At 43.3% G+C, this 17453-nt stretch overlaps 1 protein-coding gene across 4 annotated transcripts; it reads right to left on the bottom strand.

Moving 5' to 3' along the window:
• Window positions 1-1155: 1155 nt before the first annotated feature.
• LOC105009343 (bromodomain-containing protein 1-like) lies at window positions 1156-15813 on the bottom strand. 4 transcript variants are annotated; one of them, XM_034288347.1, is made up of 12 exons: window positions 15488-15810; window positions 12678-14053; window positions 12385-12553; window positions 10557-10688; window positions 10246-10374; window positions 9809-10121; window positions 9441-9710; window positions 8611-9114; window positions 7872-7998; window positions 6192-6322; window positions 1478-1632; window positions 1156-1273 (listed from the first exon to the last, which is right to left on the bottom strand). In XM_034288347.1, the coding sequence occupies exons 2-12, from the start codon at window positions 14033-14035 to the stop codon at window positions 1259-1261; spliced, it is 3303 nt and encodes a 1100-aa protein (XP_034144238.1). In that variant the 5' UTR covers window positions 14036-14053; window positions 15488-15810; the 3' UTR covers window positions 1156-1258. The 4 variants fall into 4 exon arrangements, with proteins under 4 accessions (XP_034144238.1, XP_034144239.1, XP_034144237.1 ...); XM_034288348.1 differs by lacking the exons at window positions 1156-1273; window positions 1478-1632 and adding an exon at window positions 4196-4531 and having other exon boundaries at window positions 12397-12553; window positions 15488-15813; XM_034288346.1 differs by lacking the exons at window positions 1156-1273; window positions 1478-1632 and adding an exon at window positions 4196-4531 and having other exon boundaries at window positions 15488-15812.
• Window positions 15814-17453: the final 1640 nt, after the last annotated feature.

The following is a 17453-nucleotide window of genomic DNA, read 5'->3' as shown; positions in this document are numbered from 1 at the left end:
TTTTGTACAAATACAATGTTTTACAGGTTCAGATTCACCAATCACACACACTAAACAAGAAGGAAACAAACTGTCAAAAAAAAGGAAAATCTGGGCAGTAAATTTTTGGTTTTGTGTGAATGATGCACTTTCGGCTTTTTAAACTTTGAAAGCATCTGATGTATACAATTATATAGATTTATATAAATATGTACAAACAAAACACACTAAGTCCCGTAAAAACATTCTTGTATTTAAAAAAACAAACATTAATGCCAAAAGAAGTTTGTCCATAAACTTCAATAACTTAAGAAACGGTAAAAAAAAGTAGCGGAAATAAAAAGAAAGTTCCATCAATACAGTATCTTTTTTGCCCTGGTTGAGTCTCAGTTGGAACTAAGACTGGCACAGGTTGTAGCACCAGCATTTATTTAATATGCACCACAGTGCTGCCATGTATCACCCCTACAGTATAAATAGCAAGTAAGTGAACACGCAGTACCAATAATAACTGAAAACAGAATAAATTAGTGTCAGGCCTTGTACAGGTATTTACAGGGTTAAATACAGGGCTGCTGCAAATAGGAGATCGGAGTGAGGGTGAGCATCGTAATGGCAGTGAAGGTTGCAGCAGTCTTGCAGCACATTACAGGACAGAGATTCAACTCCAGCACATTCATCAGGTTAGACCAGTGATTTTCATTGAGTCGGTCCTCTTTTCTCCATGTTAAGGTTTTTGCACCCACCAACCCAATCACGAGTTCAGTTGCATAGCTCATTGATTCACATGGCTATGACATGTAGCAAACTACAGTATTTCGAATGGAATAGATTAAAATGGAGCATGCATGTCGTGGCGTAATACCCATCATTTACCATGAGCAGCACAGTTGATATAATCAAGACATGACGTGGAATAAAAACCTGCACCAAAGAGACTGTTGGGCTGCTTGAGATTCTCCCACAGTACAAAGGTGACAGTAAACATGATAAGGACGTGTGTGCGCACGAGAGAGGAATACTGGGACTGCTGTGGAATATCAAGTAAACTAAGGAGAGCTGAGGAAGGGCTCCATCTGGAGGTGCGGGGTGGTGGGTGCATGAGCAGGTTCAGTCATGAGCACAGGGCTAGCTGCTAGACTTGTCCTTGACCTGGCTCAGGTGGGCCATTGCTCGCTGAAAGGCGGTCTGCACGGCTTTACGAATGCCAGATGAGCGGCCCTCTATTAGTTTGATCTTGTCCACGGTCTTATTGACACCAAAGGGAACCATCTTGGATCTAGGAAGCCATTGCCTGTAGAACACATTGAGGAAATGTTAAAATAACACTAGCAATAGGCCAATGTGGAAATCAAGATAACCTCAATTTCCAAATACAGGGGTCTGTACAAAAATGTCCTGCTTTTAGGTGTTTTAACTCAGTTTGTTTGAAAATTAACAGCTGGCCATTTCAGACCTTCATGAGTGGCTTAACTATAGAAGGGGCGCGTCATCTCACCAGCTGTGCTTGTTGTCGAAGAAGTGGACGAGGAAGAGTTTCTCTTCGGACCTGTACTGCATCTGCTCTCCGACCCTGAGGACGTCCAGAGGGGGCAGGGGGAGGGAGACCCCGTTGTGGTGAGACCCGGTCCTTGGCATCTTGGGGTCTATGATCTGCATGGAGGAGGAGATAAATAATTGACTCTACAGGCCTGAGAACAAGAGGATGCATGGAATCGTGGTGTTGGTACAGCAAAGGCTCAAACTGGTGGACAGGAACTGACGTTAAAACAATCACTCACTACTACAAACAGATTCCATGCTACTGGAGTCACCCAGAAAGCGCTAAGCAATCTGTGTGACTCCTTGGTTGATTCCTAACACAGCCATACTAACCACAACACACTGAAGCTGAGCAGCATGGGCGTGCGCGATCACAAGCTACACCACTTACAATGAGAGGAATGGATGGAAGATATAGAGACATACTGTACAGTGCCTTCGGAAAGTTTCGCCCTCAATCTTTACCTAGATTTCATTGCATTAGTTGTTAAGTGTCATTTTGCGGGGAACTATCATTGCAAAATACTCAAGTCAAAGTGGAATGTCAAACCAAATGTATGCAAGTGTATAAAACATACAGTACCAGTAAAAGTTTTGGACATTTCCAGTCAAAGTATTAGACAGTTTTGGATATTTCTTTTCCATTACCATTTTGTGGAATAATAGTGTAGACATCAAAACTAAAAAATAACACATGGAATCTTGTAATAACCAAAAAAAGTGCTAAACTGATCAAAATCTCAACCAGCTTCATGAGGTTGTCACCTGGAATTCCATGTGTTATTTCATCGACTTCACAATTATGTATTCACAATTATTCTACAATGTAGAAAACATTTTAAACTATAGAAATAACCTTGAATCAGTAGAAGTGTCCAAACTTTTGACTGATATATTATGAATTGTATTCAAACCCCACAGAGATGCGGATACTTGACATTTATTTATTGAAAATAAATAGCTTGGGGGTGTGTGGTAAAAACAAAATGTTACTGTTTATGTCTGATTCTTGTGAATGTGCCCCTATAAGGCATGTATTACATGTATTTTTTGCAGAGTAAAGTCTTGGGAACACAGATTTAGAGTAATCGAACAATGTTTTCTGAAGTGGTCTTAAAAAGAACAGTAAGACCAAATGGTTAAAACTACAAACTCATGAGTACAAACTAAACTCCATAGTCTCAGGAACACAATTTTTGTTCAAAGGTTAAGTAGAGTACTGTTGTTGCAAAAAAAGAAAAAAAAGTATTTGGAAGCCAATAACTGATTTTCTTCTAGTCTTCTGTTTGACCAAGAAAAAAGATACACATAATGGCAACATTTATGTCAATGAATACTCATTTTGCACCTGTTATGCTATTAGAGTGGAAACTACAGGTTCCTGGCATGGTTGCTTTGGTCACATTCAGTTATTTGCATCAAAGTCCCATATCCAGTTTTTCTATGAAAATTACTTGAGATTAATTTAACTTCCTCTATATGCAGTCCATTACGGCATTACCGAAATAGCGAACACTTGCAATAGGCCCATTTTTCTCCATATTCCTCCAGACATGGCTTAAAACCAGTCACTTTCCTGTCAGAAACAATGAATCATCATTAATTTGGTCATTTAGCTTGTAGTACAGTAAAACTAGTTTTCCTGTAAAACTTGTAGTTTTCCTGGAAAATCACAAGTATAATGACTTTTTCCTTTGTATTTTCCTTTAATTGCTTTAAAACCTTTGCAACACAGAAAGGTCTATGATGTCACCCAACTTCAGCAACAATGCAAGAACATCACACACGGTCAATGTAAACATTTCTGCTGTCAGTTGTCCAATGTTGATGACCTAATGTGTGTCCAGTGATGACCTAATTTTAGTCCCTTCAATTTCTTCAGTAAATTCTTCCGAATGTTTGAAATGCTGGTCCAAGTATCTTCTGAGCTCGTTTACACTAGGGCATTTAACACATATCCACCATTCATCTTTCAGGCTCTCATGCATCTATATATAATGTGATTAGGGACAATAATTATTAAATCAAATAACATTGTGTAATACCTTATACACAAAAGCTTGTCCCCCAGCAAAATAAAATGTTTTAGGATATTTACCATTTAAGACCACTATAGGCCACAACCTTTAAAACCTTCTAAAAGCCATTTAAATTCTTGCTTAGCTTGTTCACAGGGGAATGGTCTAAATGATACAGACAACTGAAATGCTGGACTCATCATTGTAAAACCCGGAGCCTATCCCACTACCAGGGTAGTACCTAAATCTAGCTGGGGCCAATTAACCTCTTGATTGGTAGCGGTGCAACCCTCGCCCCATTCTAAATTTAAACCGTAATGGATCATTTTTATCAGATGCTTAACTGGCAAAATGCTATGTGGATAAATGAGAGCTGTTTAAGCAGAAAGGACACCATCTAGTGTTCAGACCTGGAAATATAAGGTTGCACAACAGGTCATGAACTTCAGTGAAAAGTGTCACTGCACAGAGAAAAAAAGAAGACCATCTCCCAATTTGCAGAAGACATTAAACAGAATAATTTCCCCTGAAACAATGCTTTGCAATCAAGACAAAAACTTAAGTGCATTACCTTAGCGCCTTGTAACATTTCCAACAAAAGGATGCATATCCTCAGTTCTCTAATGAGAAACGCTCCAAAAACATTGTAACATTGATTGGCCTCATGGTAAAACATTTAATGGTTCCCTTTAGTTAGTAATGATGCTTTTATTGGCGCATGCAACATTTCTAAAACATTTCAAAACAATTTCCACTTTGACATTATAGGATTTTGCATGTAGATATGAAAAAAGATAACATCTATCAATTCTAAACACAAGATGTTTCTGAAGGCACTGTAGATGGCCAGTCTCTGGAACACATGATCTCACTCGCACTCACCAAGGCAGGGTAGGAGGGATATCCACTACACTTTGCCCAAACTAGTTTAAGGGGTTCCAGTACATAGGTTGTAGTACTAGTGGGCATCCAAATATTTCCGTTGCCAACCTCTACGGAAGCAGGAATAACGACAAGCAAGTTATGGGGGGTTAACGGTAAACAGAAAATAGTAACACTACTCTAAAAGCCATGCTCACACTGACAGGGGTAGACAAGGATTTGACAAGAATACAAGAACATGACGGTATGTTCACAGTCACACAGGGAAACATTACAGAAGAACATAACGGTTAAATACAGGTTCACTCAGTTCTGAAACAATGCAGGGTGGTGTAGAGGGCCGTTTGAGACCGAAAGGAGAACAGAACCTGCTGAATTATGTATAGGAAGTCAGATATATTAGTCAAGACAGGGAGACCGTTGCTGCCCTGGAGCATGTAAGTTCAGACCACTGGGACAAGATGGTGACAGAATAAAGAAATAACAATCACAACAAAATTAGAAGAGAGTTAGAACGTGGTGCTGGGAGGAACGTACACAGTGGCATGTCTAAATCACTGGTACATAACTCAAGAGCCTAGGTAGTGGGCCCTGAGCACTGCTGGTTTTCTATTCTACCTGGTCAATTTAATTAATCTGGCGTATATATCAGTCACGAATTGGAGGGTTAGAATGAAAAAACAGTAGTACTCTGGGTCCTGGAGGATGGAGCTGAGAACCACTGGTTAAAAGAATAAAGAAACACCAACATGATATCTTAAAGGGATACTTTGGGACTTCTTTAATAATGTGATGTCTTTTTTATTTTATTTTTGTCACCCTTTTACTCCCCTCCCTGATCTTGAGATTTTTATGCACAGCCCTGTGTCATTGCAGCGATTCTCAACTGTTTCAAGAGAGTTGAAGACCGCATCCAATATTAAGGAAGTTAGTTAGTTTCACTGGCCAATGCTGACCAGCATTAAAGTAAAAGGGCAAGAAGTCTAAGGTATGATGCTACCAATACAAATAAGATTTCCAGTCATTTGGCTAGTGCTAAATAACCTTTTTGGTTAACCTGTATTTTAGCAGGGGAGGTCATGCTGAGACCAAAGGTCTCTTTTGCAGATGAGCCCTGCATAAACATCTTCCGCAAGCGCTGGTTAGCAACTTAATTCAACTTCAACAGCACATTAATATATCAAAATGGTATCCACAAGTTAATCTCTCTGGATAAGACGACTAAGGCCCTGATTGCCAAAATCAAGAAGAATGTCTTGACTAGTGCTACTAGACCACCATTAGCCACCTAAACAGCTGTGATGTGAATTGATATAAATGAATATAAAAGTGCAGGGAACTCAGCAGGGCCTACCTAGAATTTTTATACATGAGTGGAAGGTTAGTTCCACACTTGTGTAAAAGCACATGCTTTCAAATATACTTTGCATTTATCATTCACTGATGTTTCCCTCGTTTTGCAAAGTGACAATCTCAGAACTTGCTTAAAACGAATTCCTTGACTTCCAATTAATCTGGGTTCCAGTCAGTTTGTCCTAACCTTCTGCTCCTTGTCAAGCCACAAGCAGGAGGGAGATCAGGGTACCCCCCAACACAATTCCCCAAACTGTAACCTGCCAATATCCTAATATTCTAAATAATCCAATGAATCATGTACGAAATTGAGGATGTTGCTAGATATTCCAGATCAATGTTAGATACTACATAATGTCCCATAGTAGCCTTCATCTAAAGGCAAAAGTGCATTTAAGCGAAAAACCAATGTCTCACCTGCTGCAATCTTTGCGGCTTTAGTGAAGTCCCCATTTTCAATACAGGTGATGAGTGTGTTTTTGTCGTCCACTGTGCTCCTACGTACCATGGACAGCCTCCCTTTACCACTTTTTGGCACTCTGACTGTACTACAGGAAACAAAGGCAAACCAAGTAAGCTAGTATGGCTAAAAGCAAAAGTGGAGTGCAACATTTTGCCTAGTACAGTGGGGAGAACAAGTATTTGATACACTGCAGATTTTGCAGGTTTTCCCACTTACAAAGCATGTAGACGTCTGTAATTTTTATCATAGGTACTCTTCAACTGTGAGTGATGGAATCTAAAACAAAAATCCAGAAAATCACATTGTATGATTTTTCAATAATTAATTAGCATTTTATTGCATGACATAAGTATTTGATACATCACAAAAGCAGAACTTAATATTTGGTACAGAAACCTTTGGTCTGGAGACTGGCTAGGCCACTCCAGGACCTTGAGATGCTTCTTACAGAGCCACTCCTTAGTTGCCCTGGCTGTGTGTTTTGGGTCGTTGTCATGCTGGAAGACCCAGCCACGACCCATCTTCAATGCTCTTACTGAGGGAAGGAGGTTGTTGGCCAAGATCTCGCGATACATGGCCCCATCCATCCTCGTCTCAATACGGTGCAGTCGTCCTGACCCCTTTGCAGAAAGCATCCCCAAAGAATTATGTTTCCACATCCATGCTTCACGGTTGGAATGGTGTTCTTGGGGTTATACTCATCCTTCTTCTTCCTCCAAACACGGCCAGTGAAGTATAGACCAAAAAGCTATTTTTGTCTCATCAGACCACTTGACCTTCACCCATTCCTTCTCTAGATCATCCAGATGGTCATTGGCAAACTTCAGACGGGCCTGGACATGCGCTGGCTTGAGCAGGGGGATCTTGCATGCGCTGCTGGATTTTAATCCATGACGGCGTAGTGTGTTACTAACGGTTTTCGTTGAGACTGTGGTCCCATCCCTCTTCAGGTCATTGACCAGATCCTGCCGCGTAGTTCTGGGCTGATGCCCCACGAAGTGAGATCTTGCATGGAGCCCCAGACAGAGGGAGATTGACCGTCATCTTGAACTTCTTCCATTTTCTAATAATTGCGCCAACAGTTGTTGCCTTCTCACCAAGTTGCTTGCCTATAGCCCTGCAGCCCATCCCAGCCTTATGCAGGTCTACAATTTTATCCCTGATGTCCTTACACAACTCTCTGGTCTTGGCCATTGTGGAGAGGTTGGAGTCTTACGGACTGGTGTCTTTTATACAGGTAACAAGTTCAAACAGGTGCAGTTAATACAGGTAATGAGTGGAGAACAGGAGGGCTTCTTAAAGAAAAACTAACATGTCTATGAGAGACGGAATTCTTACTGGTTGGTAGGTGATCAAACACTTATGTCATGCAATAAAATGCAAATTACTTATTTAAATATCAAACAATGTGATTTCTCTGGATTTTTGTTCTGTCTCTCACAGTTGAAGTGTACCTATGATAAAAATTACAGACCTCTACATGCTTTGTACATAGGAAAACCTGTAAATCAGCAATGTATCAAATACTTGTTCTCCCCACTGTAAGTGGCAATACATCACAGACAACTGCCAGAGGACCTGGATTTCACATGCATATGGCACAACATATATGTCGCCACTGTTAACAAGCATACCTGGTGCTACACAGCACGCTGCCGCTGGAAGAGATGCTGGATTCGGAGGCAGAGCGCCTGCGAGGCTCTAGGGGCCTACTGGGGCTGGCCGTCGTCTCCGGTTCAACAACAAAGCCATTAGCTAGTCCTAGAGACACGGAAAGGCATTAGCTAGTCCTAGAGACACGGAAAGGCATTAGCTAGTCCTAGAGACACGGAAAGGCATTAGCTAGTCCTAGAGACACGGAAAGGCATTAGCTAGTCCTAGAGACACGGAAAGGCATTAGCTAGTCCTAGAGACACGGAAAGGCATTAGCTAGTCCTAGAGACACGGAAAGGCATTAGCTAGTCCTAGAGACACGGAAAGGCATTAGCTAGTCCTAGAGACACGGAAAGGCATTAGCTAGTCCTAGAGACACGGAAAGGCATTAGCTAGTCCTAGAGACACGGAAAGGCATTAGCTAGTCCTAGAGACACGGAAAGGCATTAGCTAGTCCTAGAGACACGGAAAGGCATTAGCTAGTCCTAGAGACACGGAAAGGCATTAGCTAGTCCTAGAGACACGGAAAGGCATTAGCTAGTCCTAGAGACACGGAAAGGCATTAGCTAGTCCTAGAGACACGGAAAGGCATTAGCTAGTCCTAAAGACATGGAAAGGCATGTTTTAAAAACATCCATCAATACAGCATTCATATACCCAAAAATACGCTTTTTTAAATACATGAAATAGGAAAAATTAAATATGCATATGCACGTTTACCTGTGTCGAGGCGCTTGATGGGCGATTCCTCCTCATCTTCGTCACACTCTCCACTGGCGCTGTGGGTCCTCTTCCTGGGTAGAAGCAGGGTCTCTAGGCGAGGAATGACCACAGACAGGAAGGTTTTGGCGCCCAGCGGCGGGGAGCCGGGAAGCTGCTCAGCGGTCCTTGGGGCCTTCTGCGGGCTGGTACTCTTCGACTTGCGAAAGAGCACATTGGTCCGCCTGTTACCCGTGACTGAGGGCTTTGCTAGCACAGACGTGGCCACGACATCGAGGTCAGTGACAGGGAACTGCGGGTTAGAGATGTGCCCATTGATGGGTTCCCGGGGTATTGAGGTAGCGGTTTCGGTCTTGACGCTGTTGCAACTCGGGGTCTTCTGAGCCTTGTCCGCATTCGCGTTGATGGGCTTTAGCATGGGAGGTTCTGAATGATTATCGGAGTTCATGGCTGGTGGAGAAGAGTTCAGTGGCTCTAGTTTGGGTGGGGGCAATGACACGCCTTCTATATAACCAAAACAGAAACACAGTAGAAAACATAAACACCCTGGAATGACCTGACTCTACAGGCCAACCACTTAAAAACACTAACTAGGGGAAAAACACTGCTTGATGTTTTCTATAGTTTTGTGTGTGGAATTCTACAAACCCATTTCATTAACTGCAATCAATTCTTAATCCTAACCCTGCCCCCAATACTTATGGTCATAGATCCTCAATGTTAATATAGGTCTACATGTAAATGGTAGCATAGAACCCTGAAGGCTGAACACAAGCAAGGAGAAACCATTACTGAACCAAGTCGTAGCTTTTAGACAGCCAAATACGAACCCTCTTCCTCTGTGCTCTGTGTAATTGGGGGAAGTGGTTTCTCCTCAGTCTCGGCTGGTTTCACTTCAGAAGGGGTGACGGCGGGGCGCCTCGTCTTCAGGTAGATTTCGCTGCGAACATCTGTAATGGTCTTTTTAAGCAGCTTCAGCCGCTTGCTGCGAGATGGACTGGACTTCATTGCACTGCTCAGGTCCAGCTTTTCCAGCAGCTCTTTCAGTTGCTCTTCCAAAGACATGTGCTGACGGTTGGCTGGGTTTAGTATCCGGTCCACTGCAAAACACCCACAAAACAAATTGTTGTGGTGGGTTCAAACATTTCTCTATTCTCCAAAGATAAGTTCAGCTGTGTGGTAGTAAACATTAACTTACCATCATCCCAAGAGAACGGGGGAGGGGCCTCCACTTTGGGCGGCTCAGGGAAGTGCATCCCGCTGGCAAAGTCAAAGCCGATTCGCTCTGCATCCCGACGGGTCTTCCTGAGGATGGCCCCTCCTTGGTCTTGCAGTCGTAGACCGGCCTTGTGGAAGAACGTGTCCTTGGCGTTGTACTTCATGCAGTTGAATATTATCTGGTTGAAGTCTGCCTCAAACTCCTCCAGGCTTTTGTAACCGTGTGCATCGATGCGCTTCCTCATGGTGGAGAAGTCCATCGGGTTCTTGATGTGGTCAAAATAATCAGGCACCTGACGAGATGGCAAAAAGATGACGCTGAGCAAAGGGTATTGGAATAACCCATATGATCTATATGGTACCAATTATTTTCGTTTGTAAAAGTCACATTCTATAGTGAATGACATAGCATTATACCTCTATAATGCTGACAGGCTGAGCAAAGATCTTGGCTTGGTCCTTTTCCTGAAGCTGGTCCAGGACTGCACGTAGTAGAATGTTGAATGGTGTAAGCTGCACCTCTAGAACCGACTGTTGTAGTTTCATCTAATCGGGTACAGGACATAGCACAAAGTTCTAGTATGTAAACATTTACAAGAGATTCCCAAGCTCTTTGAATTCAATTATAATAAAGGAAATACATTTCCAGCTGATTTTAGTCATGGACATGCCATCAGATAAACATTCCTATGGGACTACCAGGGTAAGCAGGGACTAACTGTCAGTACCTCTTCTCTCTTTAGCTTCTCCCTTTTCCTGATCAGTTCGAGCAGGAGGCGGGCTCGCTCGAGGTCGTGGCGTAGGCGATGCCATTTCTTTAGCTGCTCCTTCATTGCCTGATTATTTTCCAGCCTGCGGTCCTGTGACAACAGTGTCCAAAAATGCATTTCACATTCACAAGATTTTAATCTCAGGGGAAGAACCTCTCTCGTCTCCTCCCAGGGATTACAGGATCTGAAGCCTCTGACACTGTGGTCTTTTCTCTCTTATCTACTTGTTGAGAAACAGAGGAGTTGTAAATTGAGCTTGTTTACTAAAACTTTCTGCAGGATCGCTTAAGAATACTATAGCACATAATAGAACTAAATTGTAGTAGTAGAATAGTAAAATATCAACAATTGTCTGTTTGAGTCAATTCCTTCAACTCCCAAGATTCCCCTCTTTCTAAATGAGTGGAGCATCTGTGTCTTGGCTAAGGGATACAGCCACTGACAACTCGCTGACACAGGGACCAACATAAAGATAAACAGCATGTAATATTGAACAATCTGTCACACTAACTCTATAGCGGATTTTGTAGTATCCAACGTTACTGCCCCCGGGACAGTAAGTCAGTGCAAAAGGCCAACATGACATAGCCAAGCACAGCTCCTGATCCAGCAAGCTTACATTTAAAACACACACGCATATCAGTCTGGTCGTGATGAGTAGACAGGTTCGGGGCCAGCTGCTGTTTAAACGGGCCAATTAGGGGCACTTTCACAAATTATGGGTGTGGCCTAGGTGACGACGAGTATGAAGCACCCGCTCAGTGCAACCAGTGTGCAGAAATAACAACAATAGATTATTCTGAGAAGTTTAGCGTTGATACTGCTACAGCATTAGACATATCTGAACTGGAGGGGATTGTTTGTTGGAAGGAACATCAGCTTACTGAATAATGGCGCTTTGGTACTGTGTCACGGGCGTTGTGGGTTTGATTAGTTGAAGGTCGATCCAATTGCAATTAAATTAACTTTTTTGAACGCTCGTTTGAAATGCCCAATGCCCTAAAGGTATGAATCACAGGCCGATCAGGCTGATATCCATGTAGTGTTTAAATGTAAGTTTGCAGGATCCGGCGGCTGTTCGAGGCTAAACGTGACAAGTTGATCCCATGACCTGCTGTATCATAGGATATCACAACTGTATCACCAACATGTCATCGAGGGATCTAATGTGACCACCCCTCTGACCAATAGTAGTCTACACAAGAAATTACTTGTAATACTGGGACAATAACTTGTTTGATACCCCGTTTATACAGTCTACCATGTTACACAAATAAGAGTGAAGAATGCCAAGAGCCAATTACACAAGCACACGGTGCCTTAATGCCTGTCCTGCAAGTACTGTAGCTAGTAAACGTTAGCCACAGCTACTACCAATGATGGACGATGGATTTATGCAGACTGCATCTCGCTCTCCCTCCATCATCTCATTCCTGTCGTGCACACAGACACAGACACACACGTACACGCGCAGACAGAGAGACGCGCAGACAGAGAGACGCGCAGACAGAGAGACGCGCAGACAGAGAGACGCGCAGACAGAGAGACGCGCAGACAGAGAGACGCGCAGACAGAGAGACGCGCAGACAGAGAGACGCGCAGACAGAGAGACGCGCAGACAGAGAGACGCGCAGACAGAGAGACACGCAGACAGAGAGACACGCAGACAGAGAGACACGCAGACAGAGAGACTGCTGTGCTCGCATGTACTATTGGGATAACCGTATGACAGAAACACACATCCTGAATTCAAAAGTCATGAAAGCGAATGTGCACTTAGACTGACCACTGGACTGACCAGTTGCTCCAGTTTGGGAGGCTGAGGGTTGGCCTGTAGACGCCTGATCAGTGGCACCCCGTTCCTCGACTGTCTCTTCAGCATCCAGTAGCTCAGCACCCGCTCCACAAACACCTTCTTCTTTTGGACAGACACTTGATTGAGGATTGTGTCGAAACTGTGGGATTGGTCAGATGGAAGATTACTTTTGAAATTACATTTTGCCAATCGGTTGGGAGGTTTGGTCATTCAGAAAAATCTCAGTTATAGCTAGACTAACTGATTGGAGAGCTTGAGCCTACCTGCTGGGGGTGATACTGGGCCCGGGCACAGAGGGAGACTCTTCTTCCGTCTCAGGAACCGTCACCACTAATCTTTTGCTCTTCTTCTGCCACCCTTTTAACCTCGTCCTCCCCCTTTTGTCAACCCTCTTGTGACAGACAGTGTTTTTAGCCCGGCCTTCTTCGTAAATGGCCAGGGGTCTCCGAGTGCACCCTTTAGGAGTGTGGGCGCAGCAGAAGGCCGTCTTCTTGACGGAGAATGTGGGTGACCCCATCTCTGTGACTTCCTTGACGGGCTCCATTTTCATGTAGAGGCCAGCCTTCTGGGCACAGCTGACGTGAAATGCAGTGTAACAGTTAACCTTGTGGCACTGGATGCAGGCCCCGACACCCTTCTCCTTACAGAGGTAGCAGGTGAGCTTCCAGCGGGCGGGCGGGATGTTGCTGACGCCGTCGATGGGCTCGATGAAGACCGTGTCGGAAAAACCCACCTCCGGCACCCACAGGGCACACACCACGTGGCCCCAGCGGTCGTCGTCTGTTTTCTTTAGGGCGCCACCCTTGTTGGGACAGAAGACACAGGCTGCGGGCCGCGAGGGACACTGGAGGCAGTGGCGACACAGCCACTGGCCCTCTGGGATGTACGGAACACCATAGCACTCCTGGTGCACAGCAATGTTGCAGGAGTCACAGAAGAGGATGACGTTGCTGTCCTGGCCGTCACCGTCCATACAGATGCAACAGACGGCGTCCTCGTCGATGAGGGACTGCGGATCGCTCTGGCCCTGGCTGGCAAAGAAGGACTCCTTCTCGAAGCGGTCCATAAGGAACTCAAAGAGGTTCTGGGACACCTGACTGATTCCCTCACTTTTCCTTTTCTCATTGAAAAGCTCCAGCCAAGCGTAATCCTCCTCATCCATGTCATATTCCACCTCCTCGTCTAGCTCTTCCGCTGTTTTTTCTGAATATTTATAATAGATGGAGGGCCTTCGAGGCACCGCAGGAAGGTTGTACTCCACAGTGCGAAACTTGGGTTCAAGGAGGGCGCTCCCTTGTGGAGCAGCTCCGTGAGAGGTGGTGAGGGTGGGGCTCTTCTTGTACTTGAGCCTCACAGAACGTATCAAGACTTGCTGGGGCTTCTCGTTGTTCTCCTTGTTGCTGTTACACTCCATGATCTCTTGGGCTGTGGGGTCATCGTCAGCGATGACATCCAGCTTGTCATAGATGCTGATCCGGTGCACGCGGCCATCTATCTCCAGGTCCACCATGCGCTGGGCCTGGGCATAGGTCAGTGTCTCCTTGTTTGGTGAGGGTTTGATGGGCGAAGGGGGTCTCTGGGGTGTGGACATGCGATTAGGATGCCGCACTTTTTTCTTCATCTTGAAGACCTTATGAAACTACAAAATATACAATTAATACATGAGATATGACATCCAATATTTTTTTAAATCATTAGCCACAATTTTCATTTCTTGGTTCAGTTATGTTTATCTTTCTGAAATGGACAAAAAGGAGGCTTTTAATTAAGGTATCATAGCATGGATGAATACAATGTCACCACTAATTCCTTGCAGACAGGATACATTAATACATTTAGTTCCATGTAATGAGTACTAATTCTCCAAAGCCTATTTATTTGTTATTAAGGTGGCCATTATAACACTTTTTGCCAATAGTTAAAAAGGCTTGCTAAGTGTGGCATTTGCTGATATTCAAATCATTACAGTCGGTAATGATTAACAACCTTGATTGCCAACTACCGGATATTCCTAGTAACCTAGGATATGCTCACGCTAACTTTATATACTCAACCCAACGAGGCTACTTGAGTGTAGGTTATTTCATTCACGTTTTTCCCCGTGTATGCCAGGTGTTTGCTGGTATCTATAGTTTATGAACAGATATCACTGGTGAGCACTTTTAAAATTAATAATATTAATAACTGAACAGATTGTGTTTGCCAAAAGTTTGATCTCTTTGTCGAAGAGAGAGTGTCATAAAAATGAGGATACAAATTACACAAGTAACGCCAATGACAACAACTAGTTTAGGACTCCTGGGACAATGCGATTTTTCTATGATTTTAGACCCATTACGATGACAACAAACGTAACGATGTCCATCTAGTTCCAAAACTGCAGAAACAAATGCAAAGTCATAGCGCCTGCAATATTGAAATAAGCTGACAGCAGAATTGTTAAATAACCACCTAGCTATACTGGCTAGTCAATGAATTGTCAGCGGAAAATATGTTACTGTATCAGGCTAGCAAATGTATGCAAAACAACGCTAAGTTAGGCTAGTAACCGTTAGCTGGCTAACAGCTTAAACAGCCCTAACGTACGTTATGGTAGTGTTTTGCGTTGCTTGGTAGCTATATTAAACTCGTGTGGCAGTTAGCTGGCTAACTAGGCTAACTCTTAAGGTGAAACCAATTTGTGGACGACTGACGTGCATATTTAAATTAACATTACTTGAACCAGGCCAAAGAGAATGCAACGAAAACAATAGCCAAGTCAATGAGAACACTTGTTCAGGAATAAATATCAATAGAGCCTGGACCGCTAGATAGGTCCCATACAAAGCGCAGCGCCCGTGCAGTGGTCTCCCATTTGTAGCTACTGTAGTTACAGCGCTAACTAGCTAGCTAGGGCAGTCCGTTCACAATAAACTAAGGAAATATGGCGTCCGACTAAAAAAAAAATCGAGTCGATTTCGTAAAGTTAAGCTGTCATTGTATTCCCTAGTCTGTATAATGCTCGGGCATACATGCATTAAGGTCAACATGAAAAGCATATATGTTTGTGAATTAGACATGTGTCTTTATCTACCTTCGTTTCTTCTGAAATTCCGCTTTTGAAAACAGCAGCGCTTGCAAGCAATGGCGATGTGGCCTGCAGAGCAGCAGCAGTAAATCCACACACAATCCTCTCATCCAACGGGCACCGCTCGAGCAGCTTTGATTTGTAATTTTAAAAGATACGGCGACGTATCCACCACGACTGTCTAAATTCCAAATTCGATTCTATTAGAAACATAAATATTTCGGAAAAGCCACCAATTACTAATGTCCTTTAGCGACTTGCTAATGAGCTTCCCTGGTTTCTTTCCCCCAACAACAATGCGGTTGTGCGGCGGATCCACCAGTTACGGCATGACGTGCTCACGTCCAGCGAAAATCAGGAAGTTGTCAGTGTGAAGAAAATCCAGTAGAAGGCGCTTTTTCCCTTTAGGTATGGATGAGTGACTTTCTTGTCCTTATAATAAAAATAAATTGCCATATACATCACAATAATTTCCCACAGGTTGGCTGTAGATTAGGGAATCGGGGAATGGAGTAAGGCATCCGGAAGGTTGGTGGTTTAAATCCAAGATAGTTTGAACATAATGTACCGTTTTCAAATTGCTACAAAGCGCGGTACCTGCATATATTTAAACTGATTCAAATAGCCGACACCACATAATCCCCGTAACATTTTGCGGCAAACTGTGATACTGATTCTTTTCGCATTTCACTATTCATTTTTCCCATAAGGCATATTTCAAATGCTTCTAATTAACGTTTTTAAATTGTTCAACAGCATTCAACAAGTTGTATTATATTATCCTTTTCGTGAGTTATTCTTTACATAAACTGAGCATTTGGGCAAATCGTATAGCCTTAAGTGAAATCAACCATCAATAAAATATCAGAAGTAAGTGCTGTGGTGACTTCCAGGAACGAATAATGTGACCCCAACAGCCCCACAACAGTACTCTAACAACCCCAAGCAGGATGCACATTAGGTTAACGTTTGAAATATAGTCTATATCAAGTCATTGTCATGTTAAATTCTATTGTGTACAAAGGCCACAACCTTGATTATTTCCCCATTTATAGGTTTTTGTTTAGAAACAGCTGCATGTTGAAATTTTTTCATTCTGTTTCTTCTTCGGCTCACCAACTCTCCTGCCTTTGATTAAATCATTTCTGAGGGTGCTGATGAAACAACAATTCCCAGGTATTTTGCTGTAAGTCTGCTTAAGGATTGGGAAAGTTTGCTCATGCTCTGGCCATCAATGTTTTTGTCCTGGTCTGGGGGAATCAACCTTTCCCTGAAAGTAGCAGCAGATTTCAATCAATGCTTCGATCAATGCCTGTTGAGCAGTGCTCTTGGCCTGACAGAACTTTTATGTCAAAATCTGCCCATATCCCTCCTTTTGCTGCAGCTGGGGCTGAGCTTGGGGTAGGTGCAGGAGTCACTGGTGAAGCAAGACTTCGTATAGGTGCCGAGGCATAGCTTGGCACAGGTGCTGAGGTCGAGTCTGGGGGAGGTGAAACTGAAGTGGGCTGATTGACTTCCTGCATTTCAGTCAGGAAACATTTTTTTATAGTTTCCAAACTGTTCTATCACAAAATGCAATGTTTGAAAACCGTATGTCCAAGAACATGCTGGCAGTAAGACTGTAAAAGGTTTCAACCACACAGAATCTGCATAGACATTGCAGTGCAAATTCTGGGGCTTGGGAACTACCTTGACACTCATTGGCTGCAGTTGCTCTGACAAGTAGTGACCTAAGGGGAGAATGAGAAACATGTTTATTGGCAGAAACTTTGTCTTGACATTCTTTATATTGTACCTGTCATCAAGCATTTGCTGCTTGGGATTTTAGATCACAAATCAAGGGACTAGACAAACAAATTAAAACTGTCTTCAATAATCGAGAAATGGCTGGCGGTCCCCCAAAATTATCTCACCCAGGTTTCTTGTGATATCTCTTTGGTAGTCATCAGTTTTCATACAAGCTACTTAATGT

Source organism: Esox lucius, chromosome 19 (assembly GCF_011004845.1).
Source record: "Esox lucius isolate fEsoLuc1 chromosome 19, fEsoLuc1.pri, whole genome shotgun sequence".
NCBI lineage: Eukaryota > Metazoa > Chordata > Actinopteri > Esociformes > Esocidae > Esox > Esox lucius.
Note: the sequence above shows the minus strand (reverse complement) of the source record. Positions and strands in the feature narration are given on the sequence as shown.

Bases quoted from the DNA above. Each gene is read 5' to 3' on its own strand.
- LOC105009343 (XM_034288346.1), bottom strand. From the start codon at position 14,035: ATGAAGAAAAAAGTGCGGCATCCTAATCGCATGTCCACACCCCAGAGA. The intron at 10,375-10,556 runs GTACTGACAGTT...GTACCCGATTAG, and splicing joins AGAAGCTAAAGAGAGAAGAG to ATGAAACTACAACAGTCGGT. The intron at 10,122-10,245 runs GTATAATGCTAT...CCATCTCGTCAG, and splicing joins AGCCTGTCAGCATTATAGAG to GTGCCTGATTATTTTGACCA.